This window comes from Mastacembelus armatus, chromosome 6 (genome assembly GCF_900324485.2).
Source record: "Mastacembelus armatus chromosome 6, fMasArm1.2, whole genome shotgun sequence".
NCBI lineage: Eukaryota > Metazoa > Chordata > Actinopteri > Synbranchiformes > Mastacembelidae > Mastacembelus > Mastacembelus armatus.
In genome coordinates, this window is record NC_046638.1 from 3,474,406 (window position 1) to 3,492,801 (window position 18,396).

Genomic DNA, 18,396 nt, shown 5'->3' on the forward strand with positions numbered 1-18,396 from the left:
AAGGAGAATGAGTGCAGATAAAATACTTTAGATAAAACACTTTCAGTTGTCAGGTGCTGAGCTAAAAAGACTTAAACATTGTCTAACATCATCAGGAAGACTATTCCAGGTTTTAGCTAACTATAAACTGAGGATTACCTCCACACATCTCAGTGTGTTTATAAATGTGCTTCCCCATTCATTTTTGCCAGGAAGTTAGTCAAAATGTGTGGGGAAATTAGCTGTTTAGGATCAGATTTAGGCTAAAGCTAATATTTATTGACTCCATACAGTGTAATGGGCCCTTATGTATGTATGGGAGTGTGTGTGGAGCAGTCCTGTTCACATAATCACGTGGTAATTATTCACTCAAGAATACGCAGCAATATTAACTGCAACAGCCCAGACCAGCTGAATATTGCGCCTAATGGGAACCAGCCGACTGCCTTTTATATTTTCATTTTTCTTCCTCATTTTTAAAGCTCCCAATTTTTCCATAAGGTAGTCATTTCCAGGGCTGACGTGAAACCAGACACCCAGGAGCACTCATGGTGAAGGTCCAGGAACAACATAAGGCTGGCCCGACATCCTCTCACCTTAGACCAATCCCCCTTTCCCTCTTCTGCGACTGCTCTGAGGAAGGTAAACACCCTTTCACAGTGTCAGAAATGGGATTTCATTCTGCTGCCATGGCAGTTCCTTCATCTGGCCCTCGGTTCTGTCCCTCCCTCTCTTTCTTCTCCTCTCCTCCCTCCCTTTGCTGCCACATCTGGAACACAGCTCCTCATTTATTTATGTGGTCTGTGTTGTTTCTTTTCTTCTTAAGTCTTATTTAAAAGTCCTTTACCTTGTCTTGTTGGCAGCTTCTCTCCATCTGATGAGGCCTGCAATTACATCTCATCATAACTGGTCACTCTGCAATTACATGCTCCACCACAGAACCTTCCCACCCCCACCCCCCACCCATCTGAACAGCACCAGTGCTCATATGGCAGACCGAAATAGAATAGTTTCATGTCTGTTTGGATGGCGGCCCAGCTGAAACTATGCCCCGCCGCTTGACTGACAGTGGGACGTGGGCTTTTCCTCCCCAAGAAAAACCTTTAAGGCCAGTCACATTTAGACTCTGAGCAGTCTTACTCCAGCAGGCTTCAGTGGTGGTTGGCCCAGCTGGGCTCCAAGACGGGAAACAGAGCAAGACGGACTGAACAGTTAGAGTGAGTGAAAGAGAGGACACAGACAGTCTGCAGGGAAGAAGAGAAGAACCTCGAGCTGTAACTATGAACCCTCCTGGGAACACTTAATCTTTCCATTGCGGACCAACAGAATGGGTAAGTTTGGCAAACAGTTCAGTCTAATCTCAACTCCCTGTAAAGTGTGAAATGATGCTGTGAAGAATTTTGAGCTTTTTGTAAATGAAACTTTGGGTAACAAAAGCTGTCAGATAACTTAAGCATGGCTGAGTAGTGCAGCATTTGATTTACAGTATGTACAAAACCTCAGAGGTATTTTAGAACATCCCTGCCACATCCTTCAATCAGTCAAGTGCAGTTCTCCAGTTAATGGACAACAAAGCCCTTTATCACATTGAAATTGTTTTTGACTAATGTCCAAGTCTGTTTTTTTTTAAATGTGGAAGATTTTCTAAAGATGTAAGTAGCATTTCAAGTTAAAAGCTTCAGATTTATAATGGCAGCAGTATTGATCGTCTGGAGACCCAGACTCTTGTGGCACTTGAAAGTTATATGAGCCCCCCCCTGGAGACGGGTATTGTTTAACTCCAAAAAGCTTTTTACTTTTACACTTGACAACAGTGTCCTTGCCAAGAGGTTTAGAAAAAGCCTAAAAAAGTAAAAAAAAAAAAATAAAAAAAACCTCCAAGAGGAAAGCTACCCCTGTATTAGAATAATCCAAGTAAAAACAAAATGAACAAAATGCAGCACAGCTTTAGACAAGACATATCTGATTTGTAATATGTTTGGGAAATTATATCAACAAACTTAAAAGGAAATACAGTTTATGATATTGGAGAGTCATAAACCTGTTAGTTTACAAATGTGTTGAAGTGAATTCGAATGTGTTCTTTTAACTTTGTTTTGGTCTCCACCTCAAGGAAAAATCAGGCTCTGTAGTGGTTTACTGCTCCACTAGGAGTGGCAAATAACTTTGTCTGCATGCTCTGTGTTGCAGGCAGTGAACAGTGGGTTTATGGGAGTTTTTATTGTAGAAACAGCTACCTGCTGCTGCCAGATATTATGAGAATTATGCAACTGGTTCAGAACTGCAAACAAAACAAGGAGCTGACAGATGCTAAAATTCTTAGCAGAGCTCAACTGCAGAGTGAAGTGATTATTTTATGTGGGTGTTTCACTAAAAGTGACGTCTTTCACATTACACATAGTGTTATGTTTCCAGTGTTAATATAAAAATGTTGAGTAGTGCAGCTTTAAGTTTTGTAAAAACCTTTACAGTTAATGGATTACACAGACGTTTTGTTGAGTCAGTCTCCTTCAATGCATTAACCGTAGAATTACACTAAAATCATGATGGGTGGATGTTTTATTCCACCATGCATGCTAACACTTTAATTGGTGACATAGTATAGGACCATTAGCATCCCCTTTGTGGGAACGCGCTAATTGATGCTGTCAAGTCAAATATGAATTGGCCTTTTGGGATACTATGCAGCTGGAAAATGCTTTTCATTCTGACTTGTGCTGAAGCTGAACACCATAACTTCAACTGTTTGGAGTAGGCTGATCTGGTTTGTGTGGGAGTGACGGAAGGTGAGACTGGAAAACAACAAAAATTACAGCGATGCTGACTGTAATGATGAAGGCACAGCTACCACGTCTTCACGACAGGCTTTTGTGTGTGTGACGTGGTGGTGGGGAAATGTTTGAAAGAGTAAATTCAAGTTTACAAGAGAGACATCTCATTATGTTTTTACTGTATGTAGTCTTTAGATGGTTATTGTTGAGGTTTATGGGTGCACGGTGTGTTTATGTACTGTGTGCGTGCATTACTCTTTGATCTCTGAATGCTCCAGTGTTCATTTATTGTTCCCTGCCTATTTTTGCATCTCTTGCTAAATGTCAGTGTCCAGTCATATGTCCTTTAAACAGTGAACCCTCACAGACTAAAACTGATGTTAGCTGTGTGTTAGGCGTAAATGCGTTAGTGGAAAGTTGCAAGGGCTCTGGATGGTAACATGAACCGAACAGCAAATGTGTTATGCGTACCAGATGCATTTCTGTGGCCATGCAAGTCATGTTCTCACCATGTAATTATATTTGTGTTTTGTTCATTATTTTTAGACTGACCAACATGTTGGTTGATCCACCAGTTTGTGTTGAGACTGAAGTATTTCAGCAACTTTTGAATGCCATGTAATTTTCTACAGACATTCAGGTTCTCCAGATGACGTACCAGAGTTTGATGTTCCTCTGTCAGTGTTTGCAGTGACATTATAAGCACTTTCAGGAGTGTTACAAGGCTAATTTTGGTTCACTCTAACATTTATGAGAGCTCATAGATTTATTAATGAAGAAGAATGATTGTTGTGATGAAATGCATTGTGATGAAGCTCAACCATCTTTAGTATCCAGTACTATTCCTGAACTTTGTATTTGGGTTTTCTTGTGACAAGTGATTCTAGTATTTGGTGACTGATTACTCACAAGTTTTAGAACATGGCTGTTACCACTTAGGTGTAATAATGTCCTGTGATGTGAGGCCAGGGTAGTTGTATATCTGATTGCTGATTTTATCAATCCTGATGGCACATGATAGCTCAGCATGTTTTTTAGGAATTCAAGAAGAGCAAGGAACTCAAACTGGTTTTATTGCCTCATGTATTTAGCACCAGTAGATGAGAGGCTCTGACAACCGCTTCCTGCAAACATCTGTTTAGCACGTCTATCTAATCATACATGACTAGCTGGGGATAAGTCCAGATGCACACTGACTCTCTGCAATGCATTCTCCTCTCGCTGGCCTGGTGAACAGGGTGTGGTGTGGTTAACATGAACCACACATGCAGGTGTGGTCCTCACTGTGCTGTCACACTGTTTAATTAGGTTTTCTCTCACTGGGCGGGGATTCTCTGGGTTTCCGCTGTAAAAGTCTCATCTCTCCTCAGTCTCACCCCGCACTCATTGTCTTGAGACATTAAAAGAGCGACTTTCCAGTACAGTTTGATGAGCAGTGACTATTGTTGTGGGTGGGACTGAACTTTGTGACCACAGCTAAAACTGGAAACATCAGGCTGCTCCTGGCTCTATACCAGTCTGATTCTTGAGGAGCAAGTGCCAAAGCACTGTGCACGCCAACCTGAATCCTGAATTCACTGAACTGGCTTTATGCTTAGCATGAGAACTTCTTTCATTTATCAAAGACTGTTAAAAACCCATCCATGGCATGTACCCTATCATTGCTGGCAAGACATTGATTCCTGTTTGAGGAAGGTCTTACAGTTGGAGCAGGACCTGGCCAACAATCCATCATTTTCTGTTTATAGCTGCTTTTTTCTCTGATGTTTTTTTGCCTGTTGCTATTTTTCCATCCCTCCTCTTTGTGTCTGTGTGGCCTTCCTGGAGTAAGGACTGGGTCATTTTGGTTTTTCCTCCCCTTAGTTTAGTGTTTCCCAGAAGTTGTTCCTCACACAGCTTGGTTTGTCCCTGAGCTGAGTCCATCCAGGTGCCATCTAGTTGTGTCTTCCTCCAGGAAAACAACAGTTACAGTTCTTTTCTCTAAATCACTCTTATTCACTATTAGATTCTGTTTGTCTCTCTGACTGTTGTATTATGATATTATGATGTTTTCTAAAGCATAATGAAATAATAATGAGTAAGCCCCTGACAAACCATTGAGCAGACTTTTGTACAGGATCACAGTCAGAGGGCAAGCAAACCAGGTAATTTAGAAACTTCTGCATCTTTATATCCACATCAGCATCAGTAGGTCTGACTGCTACCTTAGACACAGAGCTTTGACATGGGCAGAATACAGGCAGTATGTTCCTCAGCCTGGAAACACATGCCTGTCTCTGACAAAAATCAAAGACTCAGTTTTTATGGTTTTCAAACTGTGATCCAAGGCAAATGTTTAAAAACTGTTCAAAAACAGTTGTTCTTGCAGAGTCTCTTGCTGCTAATTTAAATGTTTATTCACCCAGAGAATGAGATCTAATCATGTAATTCCACGCAAATGAATCAGCAAACTTGTGGTAGGTTTGGACAACAAGCTGAAGCCCAAACCTTCTCCACCGACTGGGCGGCATTGACGTACACTGTAAATAATGTTACACCACAACATGAAGGAGCACCCATTAATCTCAAAAAGCCCCACTTTAATCTTTCCCACATCACAAAATATGGACACTGCATGTATGTCATGTGTATGATGGTACTTTACTGTGAGTAATGGTGACAGTAGATACATCACGGCGATAGCTTTCATGACTCAGTCGAGCCTCTCTCTTCCGAGTGTGGACTCAATTAGGAGAGTGCAGGTATAAATTTTTGTGTAGGTGGGCCCAATATGGCAACCACCCTGGGGCCCAAGCCTGGAAGTTAAATCAATATTAGACTGGTTGAATTAGAGCTTCAGTTTGGGGCTTCTCTTGTGTTGACCTCTTTTTCTTTGCTCTCTACTTTTCTTCTCATCTCCATCCGCTAATTGGAGGGAGGTCATGGCTTCCCGAGCTTCGGTCTGTTTATCTCTCTTTTCTTCGCCTGCTTTCTAATGTATTTGCTCCGTGGCCCTTGTTACGGCTCATTGAAGAGATCATGAGGGGAAATGGTGGGCTTCACTACATCTGCGCTTCTGTTTGCTGTGTGATTCACAAAAGACAGAAAGGTCACGGCTCCCTCCTCGCGGAAACGTCTTGATGCTGTTCAAAGCACCTTAGGGACTGTTGAGGAGTTACCACTTCTTCTCTCTTTTGTGTTTGGGCAACCTCGAACAATCACTATTACTTTCTGCTCCTGACTCATACGGCTTCATAGCTCAACAATAGCAACTCAGAGGAGGTGCTTTTGGAGTAAAAGTAATTACGGGATCTACAGTAACTTATGGAACTTTTTCTCCTTTGGTTTTGTTCTCCGTCAGAACATGTTAATAATGACCTCAACTTGTTTATATAACCAGGGCTGAGCTTATGATGATTTTCCTTACTGATTAATTTGCTATTTTATTTTTTAAATAAGCTATTTAGTCTATGGAATGACCCAAGGTAACATCTTCAAATTGCCTGTTTTGTTTGACTAATGTTAGAGAAAATCATCATGTCCTTCACATTTGTTTATTTCAACTAAATGCAAATAAATTAAACTCAACAAAGGTCAAGTGTAGGATCAAGGGCCGATCAGAATAGGTGTAACACCTTTTAAATGATGCATATCTCATTTTGAAATCACACTTTTTTTAGTTCTAATAATGTTCTGTATATATCAAATGAGACATGGCAGACTGTTTTCCAGATCTGATTATCCAGAAAACACTCATATGTACAAAGTGGAAAAATAGCACCAAAATGGCTTTTTTCCTAGTACCATGTGTGCTTGGTGGGCACATATGGAGCTTTTCTTGCATACCATGCGATTTTTGCAGCCGATATTTACTTATCACACTGACCCCATGTGTGTCCCATTTACCCTGGGGCTTTAGTTCTGTGGTGTAATAACAGTTGGAAGAAAACGCCTTCCACCCTGTCCTGACGTGGTGCCTGTGTTCCTTGGCTCAGATGTGGACATTGAACCTCTCCTCCACCCCTGATTCTTACTCTTCCCCTGTCCCCTAAACCCCCCCACACACGGACCCAGCCCACCTAAATTACTCCCACCTCCTAATGTCAAACAGCTGTGGAGTTGACTTTTATGTCCCGCTCCCCTCTCTGCTCTCTTTTTCTGAGACATTTTGTGTGTGGCCCCTTGAGGCAGGTCACTCACTGGCCCAAACGTTGTGTCTAAATCAAATATCCATTCAATGTTTATTTATGATCCAGGCATTGGCTGTGAGGTCGTGAGTTTATATCATAGTTGCCTGTGCGTGGACGTAGATAGACAGACAGCGGGCTATAAATTGTGCATATAGATCGTGCTTGACTCTGATGTTTTCTAGCTGCCTGTTCTCTCTGACATGTGAAGCCTGATGCCATTTCCAGGGCACTCGATCTAACTGAAGGAGCTGCGTGCTATGAAGGCTGAGGTTAGTCTCAGCGTGACTGACAGGAGAAGATCGTGTAATGATGGTGAGGACTGAGAGCTCCTGCTGCTGTTGGGAATCTGCTTCAAAGGACTGTTTTTCTCTCATGCCTGGAGTCCAACCTGGAATCTGGCGATGAAGCTTTTTCAAGAATTTCTGATTTACTTCAAAACACTGGCCACTATTTGCAGCATAATGCTGGAAATGCAGTGGACTTGCTATGTGCCTAGATCATTGAAAATACTTTATTGAGATGTTGAGTGTTGTTTTAGCCACATAGAAAGCAAAGAACAAAACTTTTTATTATCCTGAATTAACTGTAAAAATATAATCCCAATCACCACCAGACAAGCACTTTGAAATTGGATGACTGTAAAACATTTGATCAATTATAGCTTTCTGGCAACGGGAGCATGGTTACGTTTAGGGAAAGGTCATGGTTACGGCAAATAAAACATGGTTATGTGAAGACAAGGGGTTAGGCAGCAAAACACTTGGTTAAGGATGGAGAGAAATCATGGTTATAGTTAATAAAACACAACCATTAATTACAGTTCTGTGATGGAAGGCAACCTCCAGTCTGAGGTGACACACGTCCATCCATCACCCAAACCGCTTTAATTTCTGCTTTGCTAAAAGACACAGTATTTGCAATGCAGTGACACTGACTTTGAATTGTGCAATATGGACAACCAATTAAGACTGGTAAGCCTCTCTGTTTAGTTTCTTCTTCTTGTTCTTCAAAAATATTTAGTCAGGGTGCAGCTGTGTGTGTCTTGATTCCCCAGCATGTTAGCCACTTATATCTGTGCTGCCAGAGAATGATTAGAAACCTTATTTAAGTGTCTACATGCCACATATCCTGGTTTCCATTCTAACTTGGACGATAAGGTTTTCAAACCAGGATCACATAAATGCACTTGATGGGTGAAAGTGTGTTTGCTCCTTAGTTCAATAGTTCTAATTAAAATTTTCGAACTTTGCTCTCATGATGTTCTGATATGTGCTTGTTCAAGGGAAGGTAATTGATGCCAAGTTTGAAAAATCCCTGACCGCGATGGTTTGCACAAATTCTTCCACACCAACTACATATCTGCTGACACTGTGGTTTTAAATTTGGTTTGATTTTCTGTGTCGACCTAATCTGGGTTTAACAAAGGCCCAGCCAGTCCAACCACAGGTTTTTCAAATTGATGCACTTCTGTCTCTGGTTTTGACCTCAGTGTTGGTTGATATTTACTCGGCTCCAAGATGACTCAGCTGATGTTTCATTAGAGAAAAGTGGTTTCTACTTTTGTTCCTTGCAGCTGGCCCGTGCTCGACTCTGATTGGGCTCCAACTCTCCTTTGCCACGACAAATACATTTCAACCAATCATATTCTGTTTCGGATGTGGGCGTGGTTGGGGGGGGTTAAGTCTTACATGACAACACCCATCAATCATGTTATTTTGAACACTGCAGTTATAACTGACTGATCCTTCAGAGTTTTAGTCCCTTTGATGTTTACTTGTCATTTCTGTTTTTTTATTGCTATTGTACGAAAACAAAGAGTATAAAAGGAACTTTTATGGGACTATATGGAACCTGGGTTTAAACTGGCACTAAATACACAGAGTCTGCTGTGTGTAAAGTGTAGATCTACAGGGCGATGACAGAGCACTTTGCTAGCAACGTGTCAAGTTGGTGGGACTGATTATAGTCATACACCCTGCTTTTACCTGACCACGCTGTAAGCCTGTCTCCAATTATGTCACTGTGACTCTCTATTAGCCATGTGGTGCGCGTGTGTGGTAGCTCTCTACAGGCCTTACTCATTCATTATTAAGCAGCTCCTGATGTTTTGCTGGTCGTCGCCACTCTGGTGTCAGGTACCCACCCGATCCCCTTCCCTGAACCTGTATCAGGATCCATTTCCAGTCTCTGTGGCCTGCTGGGGCTACTAACAAAGCTACTGAGTTCAACTCCCAGAACTTTTGTTAGAGCTGGATGCTGTCTCTTGCTCCGACTGATTCCTCTGTTATTTATGGGCTAACTGTCAATGGAACCGGGAAGCTTAAAATGCATTTGGATATTTCTCTTGGCATGACATTTGGGATTATTTCAGCTCTCAGGAGGTATGGTGCTGCGATCATCTTTTTTTTTTGAGAATTACAGGAACTTTTATGGCTGACCATAAAGTAGCAAGACGACAGTGTGCTCACTTTAGCAGACTTGTGGTGAAGCAATATAATTATTTATGCAGCTGAATTTCATCTAGTTTGGGGAAACATGTCCCAGGATCCTTTGGTGTCTGAGGAATGAAGCAGGAACTGCTGTTACTGCTGCTGTTGTCCACTTTTCTTAGCGTGATATTTAACAGAGTGGCTGATCTCAGAGCATGGTCAGGGTTGCAGGTCTGCATGTATGCATGTCTATGTGTGTGTATGCAACTTGACCCTGTCTGATCTCATCTCCATAAGTGATGCAGGTTGCCTAGAAACCCACCACTGCAGAGCATTAACATCCATATTATTATGCCAAAGGAAGGAATGCTCACAGACCCAAACAGACTGCACAGTTTTTGGCCTTACAAGGGAGTCTCCCCATTTAGTCCAGTCCTGAGTGTGCTGGGGAAAAAACCTTTCATATCCCAAACTAGTACATGCAGAGAATCTAGAGAGTAGGTAAGGCATGCTGAGCAAAACCAAAAGTGGCCTAATTTCTAGTGAACCATTTTAAAGACTGTGTGTACATGCAATTTAGGTTGGACAATGTTGCTATGTTGGGGCTAAGGCTCTATTCAACAAAAATTACTTTTCCGTTTGAGCATTTATTCTGAATATGCTTGCCGTAAAATCTATCGCTTGACCGATTGCTGTTTTCAAAAGAGAACGTTTGTTTCTGTAAAGACTGCCGAGGCCAGAGATGTTCCTTCTCGCACCTTGAGGCCCGCTCTACATCCTGGGTGGAGGGTATAGTGTGAGTGACAGAAGCACAATGGTGCAAAACTATGGATCAGCTGTCAGGTAGACTGCTGGGGGAGTATTTCAAATGTCAAGCAAGTCCCTCTCCTCCTCCTGTGGCAAATGGTGACAGATGCTGAGCAATAACCTGCTCTCGCCTTCTCTCACATGGATTTTTGAAGTCAGGAAGACTTAAATGATCCATTAAAGACGTCTTCTCCCACTTTTAACTTTCAAACACTTTGACTCTTTGACATCTCTCCAGAACCTCCTGGTAATCTCTAAATCACCTGTCTTTTCTGATATCTTGTATTTTTCAAGTCTTATTTCACTCAGTAGCTTATTGGAAAGTCACTAAATAAATGTTTCATATTGAGCTCTTGTCAATATACTGTCTACAGCATGCTGGACTCTCTTTTATTCCCGTAGCCACTGAAGGATTTCCATAGAACCGCTCATTGTTTTGCTCTATAACAGGTGTGAGTCTTCATTTTTGACTCCATCTACAGCTCCTCCTTGTATTTCTGAGCGGGTATGCATTTCATGGTAGGATGAGGTGTGTGAGTGTAAGGGTGAAAGACTAAGGACTATGGACGAAATCACTGTATACACACAAATTCATCTGTACTGTATGTGTTAGATTAGTTGTTTTCGTTCTTGTGATCTATGTGTTTTAATGTCTGTTTGCAAACCAGATTTTCTGCTGAATAATACAGCTGAAACAGTATGTCTGGTTTTACTCCTGGATGCAACTTTATGTTAAATATTTAGTATTTGAGTAGAGTATGATTAAGTGTGTAAAATGTCCATGACATGAAACTGTATATTTATTTTTCTGAAGTTTATTGAACCAAGACTCTAAGCACTTGTCATCTCATGTTGAAGAAATGTCCTGTTATGAAACTCTTGGTCTGAAAACTGCATCTATTTAAAGAAACGATGATGTAACAGGAGTGTTTGTGCATCCTGTGTTGTTTCCTTCTTCACCCCAAATCTCCTACATTTCCCCTTCTCAGTTTGTCGTCATCTCCACTTCTTCCTCTAATCTTTCAATCTCTTTTCCGAAAACTGTACAGCCACTTTTTGTAGTGAGACTATATGGAGAAGGGAACGGTGCTTCCTCTCCATCCTCCTACACATCACCTTGTGTCATACTCAAACCTGAAGCCTCTGTCAGCATTACCCTGAAACACGTCAAGATATTCACAGTGGTTTCTATCATTAGCCACACACCTACAATGGTGTTTCTGTATACCACGGAGTCTTTCTAAACAAACGGCAACATGTGAGGCAGCAAACAGTACTGCTGTTTGTTATGTCGTTCACAAACTCTTTAGTGATTAGGAGAATCTGGAGTTAACTACAGGAGCTGCCCACTGCCTTTGACATGCAGTGTCAGAAATGATTGAGGTCAAACCTGAGGGATGTAGTATTTTAAGACACCACTGGAAAGGTTGTGTGTAGGCAGAGGAAATCCAGGTGATGCAGACTCTTATTAGATGTTCCTGTGAGTGAAAGAAAGTCACTTATCAAGTTTTAGCAATTTACAACGTATCCTCATCCAACGTTTGAAGTATGAAATATTTTGTAAATGTGTTTATTCTTTCATCAGTGAACAGTGGCTGGGATTATCTTGACTTATTCTCACAGTGGAACGAGTCAGTTCCAAAACTCACAAAATGTGCAAACCCCAATCCTATGGCAGAATTGGCTTTTCAACTAGACATCCTTCGGCTTTTTATGTTGATATTTTCCCCAACATTAGGCCAAATATGCGACTTCTATTCTGGAGCACAATAGCACAGCATGGGAGCAGTGGACTTCTATTTATATGTTGCAGAATGGGCAGCAGAGAAGATAGTTGTGCTGTGGGAGCTGTGTGATAAGGACATCTGATATGATTCTCCTTCTTTGAAAACTTTAGGTTTTATTGTGATTGATATGATTCAAAGCTGATTTCTACATGCTGCTCTTTGGGAACTAGAGCAAACTTCTCTCAGAAATACAAAAGGTTTGTCGATTCTCAGTCTTTGGAGAAGCAAAGTTATTTGAACTTTCTGTGGTTCTGTGAGTCACTGATCCCCAGTCTCTCCAGTAGTGTTCTTGTTGTGTTCGGTCTAACTGGAAACGTTAACTCCACTTTTATATGTGGTTAGACCTACGCTACAAGTTAGTGCTTGTAAACAGAAAGAGTCAACTCACTTTCATAGACCAAACACGTACAGTACTGTAGCTGAGTGTCAGCCTGGCAAAACATAGGCCAAAGTTAAAATAAGTTTGTCATGCCAGTGTTATCTGAGGAATGCTCTGCATTTAGAATTTCGAGATAATGGAGACGAGGCCTGATGTTTGCTGATGTTTCTGGAGAGAAAAGTATGTCTCTGTCTGGACTTTTGAACAGTTTGTTGTTGCATGTACAATACTACGTACAAGTTGTAGGCGCTTTGTTTTAGATTTTTATCACACAACACTATCAGGTGTCTGATTGATCCCTGGTTTATTGTGCAGCCCGTTGTGCAGGACAACAGGCCCATAAAGAACCAACTAGAGTTCATAAAGGACAATTTTCAGAGGCAAGAAGATGGTCAGTGTGGAGTCAGGATGGGAGGAGACAGAAACACTGGGACAGCCTGAATTTACAGAACAGCAGCAGCTTCTCCAAGTTCTGCAAAGTAACAGGAGAAACTGCTGCTGGTTTAAGGGCAAAGGGGAGAGCTGCAAATACTGGCCAGATTTAGGTTCTTCCCTTTACTACAATTTGTGTGAAGTTAATTGATAAATGATAACTATTTATTTAATGTATTTATTTAATTCTATTTAGTGCCTAAAGCCTTTGCACAGGACTGTATTCTGTGACCAAAATCATCAGACGCAAGTTGTAAAATCCTGTCACCTAAGCATGTTAGCTTATGTTAGACCTATGTGACCTGGTTTGTTTAGTATTGTGCCCCCACATCTTTAACAGACAGTGTAGTTCCCTCAAAACAACCAGGACCTCTCACGGCTGAGGCATATGAGTTGATTCTTGTGCCATAACCTATTTTGTGCTTCTTCTACATTATTGTTTCAACAGAGTTGACTCTACTATTGGAACAATACATAGAAATACAAGAAAAGTCTCAGTAGGTGTCTGAGGATTCTGTTACTGTATAACACTAAAACTCCTGACATGTTTTTCCCACTGGGACTATTTGAAATATATGAAAAATATGAAGAAAAAACTTGTGTAATTTAAAAGCCAAGTCACAGCAGCAGGATGCTGTAAATTTAGCTTCACTATCACTGGAATAAACTTGAAAACTAGAAACCTGAAACTAGAAACTTAAGCTGACTCACCAAACCAAATTGGGCAGTAGCAGTTCACATCAGGCATTATCTGCTGCCCTGTGTGGGACTCTGTCCAAGTGCAAGGGGCCACTTTAAGCCGGCCCACTGTGTGTGGGATGGGAATGTCGGGGTTTGTGGCTCAGCACAGCCTGCTTCCAGCTCATTCCCATCCAGCCACCCATACAGTACCCATCCTGCTCTGCTTTCCTCTCCACATGACAGTTCTGTGGTGAGAGTCTGACCACTGGCTCCTCCTGTGAACCCAGACTCCAGCTCACTGACAGGACATGAGCAGCCCGGCACCATCGACTTGAACACTGTATTTAAAGGCCAAAGGCCAGAGACGACTTTCTTCAGTCTGTGTGTGAGATGAGAACAACTCCAGGGGGGAAGAAACATTTTGTTCTTAATCACAGGCAGTTTTGAAATAATGCCAAACCATAAAGAACCAGTTCCACAATGCATTGAAACAATAAGGATGTTAAACTGGGAGCACGCAGCCTGACTCAGTCCTTCGTCAACCCCATTACACTGATTCAACGTGGTTTTAGTTTCTCAAAATGGTGAGTGGCTTTGTTTATTCCTTTTTTTTCCTCCTCAGAATTGGATTTCTTGTGTTTTCACTGAAATTGGCACAACAGTGAAGCTTAGCCACAGAAGTGTGGTATTTTGTTTTCTGCAGAACAGCTTTTGCATTCATTTTGTGGTTTTACCCAGAATCTGCAAGAGGCATTTTGCTTCACCACAGAAAATTATAAAAAGGACTGGAAATGTATTTTTAAGCAGTGATCGTGCAGTTATGGAGAGCGCAGACACTGATGTCAGTGCACAATGAAAAGTTGGTGCTACATTAGCCTCCATATCATATGTTAGAGCTACGTCAAAGAGACGTGTGTAGGAAAACCATTTCTGATACCACTGGGTGTCTTTTCAATCCTATTTTTAAACATGTCTGTCAGAACTTTCCCAACTTTAGGAAGGTGCAATAGCTTAATGAAAAAATACTGTATGTGATGTACTAGGATTCATCTCAACATCAAAGCTGTAACAACCAGTGTGAATATTTTACTCTTTTGTGAGCTTCATTGTTTGGCTTCATATAACCATACTGAGTTGTCTGATGACATGAACATTTCCTGTCTCTGCAATCTACGACCTGAACGCAGCATCAGGCAGGGACATTAATCTGGTGATGTGTCTTCGGCTTGTGGGAAATGGTGTTCAAACCAAAATACAATATCAGCTGTGACAGGATATATATTTTTGGTCACCAAAGAAAAAGCAGTCAGCCACAGGACACACTGTTGAGCAAAATTATGTCCTAGTACTGGATGTTCTGTGACGTTTATCATTGTAAGACAGTTGGAAATCCAGTTCTTCCTTTAGATCTCAAGTGTAGAGGTCTGTACACACTGGCTCAGTGAGCTGTGCAGTCAGGAACCAGTACATTTCTGATCTCAGACGATAAATTACTAAGATGACTCTTACACTGAATGCAGAGTCAGCATGACACTAACTAGGAACAGGCATCACTGGAACACTGCAAGTGACAGAAACATACGCACAAGCACACACCAACATTTAAACTCCCCCCTCGGCACATGCAAAGAATAAATACAGTACTGCAGCAAATCTGGATCGCACACCTTAGTGATTTCCCATAAACACACACAACTCACTGAGTGGTTGTTTTTTTACCCGGCATGTGACATGAGGCCGAGACAGAGGTGTCCTTTGTTTGGCCTACCTGCAACCAGCACATTCGCCATGGCAACCAAGTGGGGAAGCCCACAGGGCCACTCCGGTTTCAGCTCGGACATGAAAAGAAATATCGAGCCCAGCCAGAAAATTAGCCAGTTGAACATCTGCTCAGGAAACTCATATTTCTGCAGCACTTGCAGCCTTAATGCACTGGTGGATGTTTAAAATCGGACTCTCTGCCACCATGGAAATGCAATGTTTAATGGAAGGAAGGTGCAGCTTTGGCTATTAATTGTTACGTTAAGTTATTACAGCATAAAAAGCACTGTCAAAACTAAAATGTAGTTGCTCAGGATGCTGTGAAAAAAGAAACACAGGACGCTGTAAACTGATGTTTCACTAAAACCCCTTTTCTCTGCTCCTTCATGCGTCGTTTGCCGTCGGTGGCCACTCATGGCAGAATGACAGAGATCGCTTCCAGTGCAATGGTCCTTAACATGGCACTTAGTGACACACTTCTAAGTGCTCAGGACTGAATTGCTTGATTGGACATCTCATCTCAATTCGTATGGTAATCTACAGAAGAGCACTGTAATGGGATCTGCTGGATCTGTGTCTCATTGGCTGTGACCCTGTGCTCAATTACAGGGACAATATATTTCATCTACACCTCTACTGTAATAAATGGTGCAGCGCAGTCAGTCTAAGGTATTCTATAGCCTACTTCTTTCTAACTGTGCTCACTATAACATATGTGAGTTTTCATTTGTGGGTTTTTGCTGTCAGTCTTCCAGACATCCATGGCTCTGGCACAGTACTGGTAAATCTTTGATTTTGTTGTGATGCTTTCTCCTAAAATGGCCTTGGAGGAGCCATGCCAAGACTGCGGTTAAAAGACCCCCTCCTCCTTTGCTTTCTCTCCTTTCTTCATCTTCTTCATGCTTTCTCCCCCCTTGCTTTCTTTTTATGTGTGATCTCTAAGTTTGTGCATCTTCAAGGATTCATTTTCCTGAGTATGTGTGTATCACAGTCACCGACTTAGTCACCGATGGCCCATAAAGAAATCCTCATTTTACTCATCCATCATCAAATAGTTCTGTTCTTGCTCATAATTACATAACCTGGAGAGCTTGGGAGCAACTGAAGCAAACAGTAAAACAGCTTTAATGTGCCGCTGAGCCTGAGCTGCTCCATCGTCAAACTCTACACAGTGGATCAGTTTTTATGTCACTGTAGCAGGAAACACTGCAGCAATGAAGAAACAGGCCAACATGGGGCTGTACAAGTAACGTCCCATCACACATCCCTCTTGCCTCAGCTGCTTTAACGTGATTGATCCCATAACTCAAACCTGCTCCATGACTCTTGCTGGTCATGTGTGTGCATGACAGAGAAATAGTCTCACTTTGTAAATACCTGCTAATTTGTAACCACGCGACTGCAGGATATCATTAACTAAAAGGTGGCTGAGGCAGGACGGTGTCTGTGGCTTCCTCTGATTGAAAATGGACTAATCCAAATGGGATACATCAATAAAATGGTGGAATAAAGTTGTGGGCACTTAAGAGCGTCAGCCCCTTAGCCTCAGACTGGAAGCAGGGAGGGGAGTCACTGGCTGGCAGCCAGCCAATAAATTAGAAGATAAGAAATATTATTCCACTGGCACACCAGTGGCTTTCAGCTATTTAAAACAGAGAGGTTTATTGATAATTGAATTACTTGGATAAAAAAAAGAAGGCAAGAATAGAATGCTTGGAGGCGGATCAATAAGGAGATATTGTAGTGGATAACACTGCAGTGGTGGGCAGCACAGCCAGGATGTGGAGTGTGTATGTGTTTGTGGGGGATTCATATATGTTGAATGTGTAGTGACACAGTTTGAGATGAATATGTTTGATAAAAATCAGACTATTTTTCCAACATTATCTAAATAATAAAGGAAAACATTCACACAGTTTTTATTTTTATGTTGCATGTCTGGTCTTTCAGGTGTTGAGCTGAAGTGAAATGGCCTCGGACAGAATGGCGACGCCGCAGAGCAGCTCCAGACAGAGCAGCTCAGTCTCCTCATCGCCGATCAGGCAAGTAGGAGCAGAGTCTGACCACTCTGGACCTGTACCTCACTTTGTGTAACGCACACACATAGACTCACACTGCAGGCCTGGTTCATTTAAGCTTCCTGTTTAAAAACAATCGCATAATAGGTTTTGGATGAGGTAAAGAAAAAAGGTATATTCAAACAAAGAAGTAATAAAAATCTGAGAAATTACATATTTCATTTCTATGAAAAATGCAGATATGAGGAGTGCAGGAGATTGTGTCTGACACTGAGCATGATCTGTGGAGAGAGCTCTAATTTGTCTGATGCACTGTGGCTTTACAGGATGAGAAACATCTCTATACATACAGGAAGGAGAATATTATTACTGTGGGTAATTAGCACAACACGTGCAGTTAATAGTTTCACTGGGACTGAAAATACTTCCACCTGCTTGGGTAAAGCAAAGAGTCTCACACAGCCTCTCATGTTTTCTCTGTATTCTCCATGTCGAGAGCACTTTTCTCAAGACACACACACGTCACATACATGTAAAAACACAAACACACCCAGGCAAAATTCTGGTAATAATAGCTATGATAGCAAGAAATAGCCCTCCTGTTTCATCTGCAGATGGGCTGCATATAATGCAGCCTACTGTGGCCTGCCTCTCCTTCTCATAATGCACTGTAATGGTGGTGGTGGTGTGAGGGATGCTGCATCATGGCAGCTCTTGCAGGAGAATGAGGTTTACCGTGGTGACAGGGTCTAGTTGTGTCATCATTACTTGTGTTTGATGGTTTATGAGGAGATGCATTCATCAGAAAGCTGCTTGGGAACAGATTGGGTTTTTAGTGATTAATGATTTGGAAGATGTGGGTAAAAGTTCAACACGTTAAATTCTATGCTCCAAATGAAAACCACGCATACTGCTCTTGCATTTAAGACATTTATTAGAGCACGTACATGAAACTATCATTTTGGTCTCTTCAGATTTTCTTTAGAATATGATACTTTTGCTAAAATGACATGGAACCTCGCACAACTGAGTTCACTGAGTGTGCAGCTGAGGCCACTGGGTGCAGGCATGGTGCCGGTGTGTGCTCGATGGACGTGGTTTCCACTTTTCAACACACAAAACAGGCATGAGTTACTTGTGCCCATCTGACAGCTGATTAGGCAGGTTGACTAAATAACTAAAC

General features: G+C 41.7%; 1 protein-coding gene across 1 annotated transcript in view; it reads left to right on the plus strand.

Moving 5' to 3' along the window:
* Positions 1 to 1,001: 1,001 nt before the first annotated feature.
* insc (INSC spindle orientation adaptor protein) overlaps positions 1,002 to 18,396 on the plus strand; it is a 37,184-nt gene continuing 19,789 nt past the window's right edge. The window contains exons 1-2 of the mRNA XM_026311544.1: positions 1,002 to 1,310; positions 17,146 to 17,237. Coding sequence (XP_026167329.1) covers positions 17,164 to 17,237 — 74 coding nt within the window. The 5' untranslated portion in view covers positions 1,002 to 1,310; positions 17,146 to 17,163. The remainder of the gene's footprint in view (positions 1,311 to 17,145; positions 17,238 to 18,396) is intronic.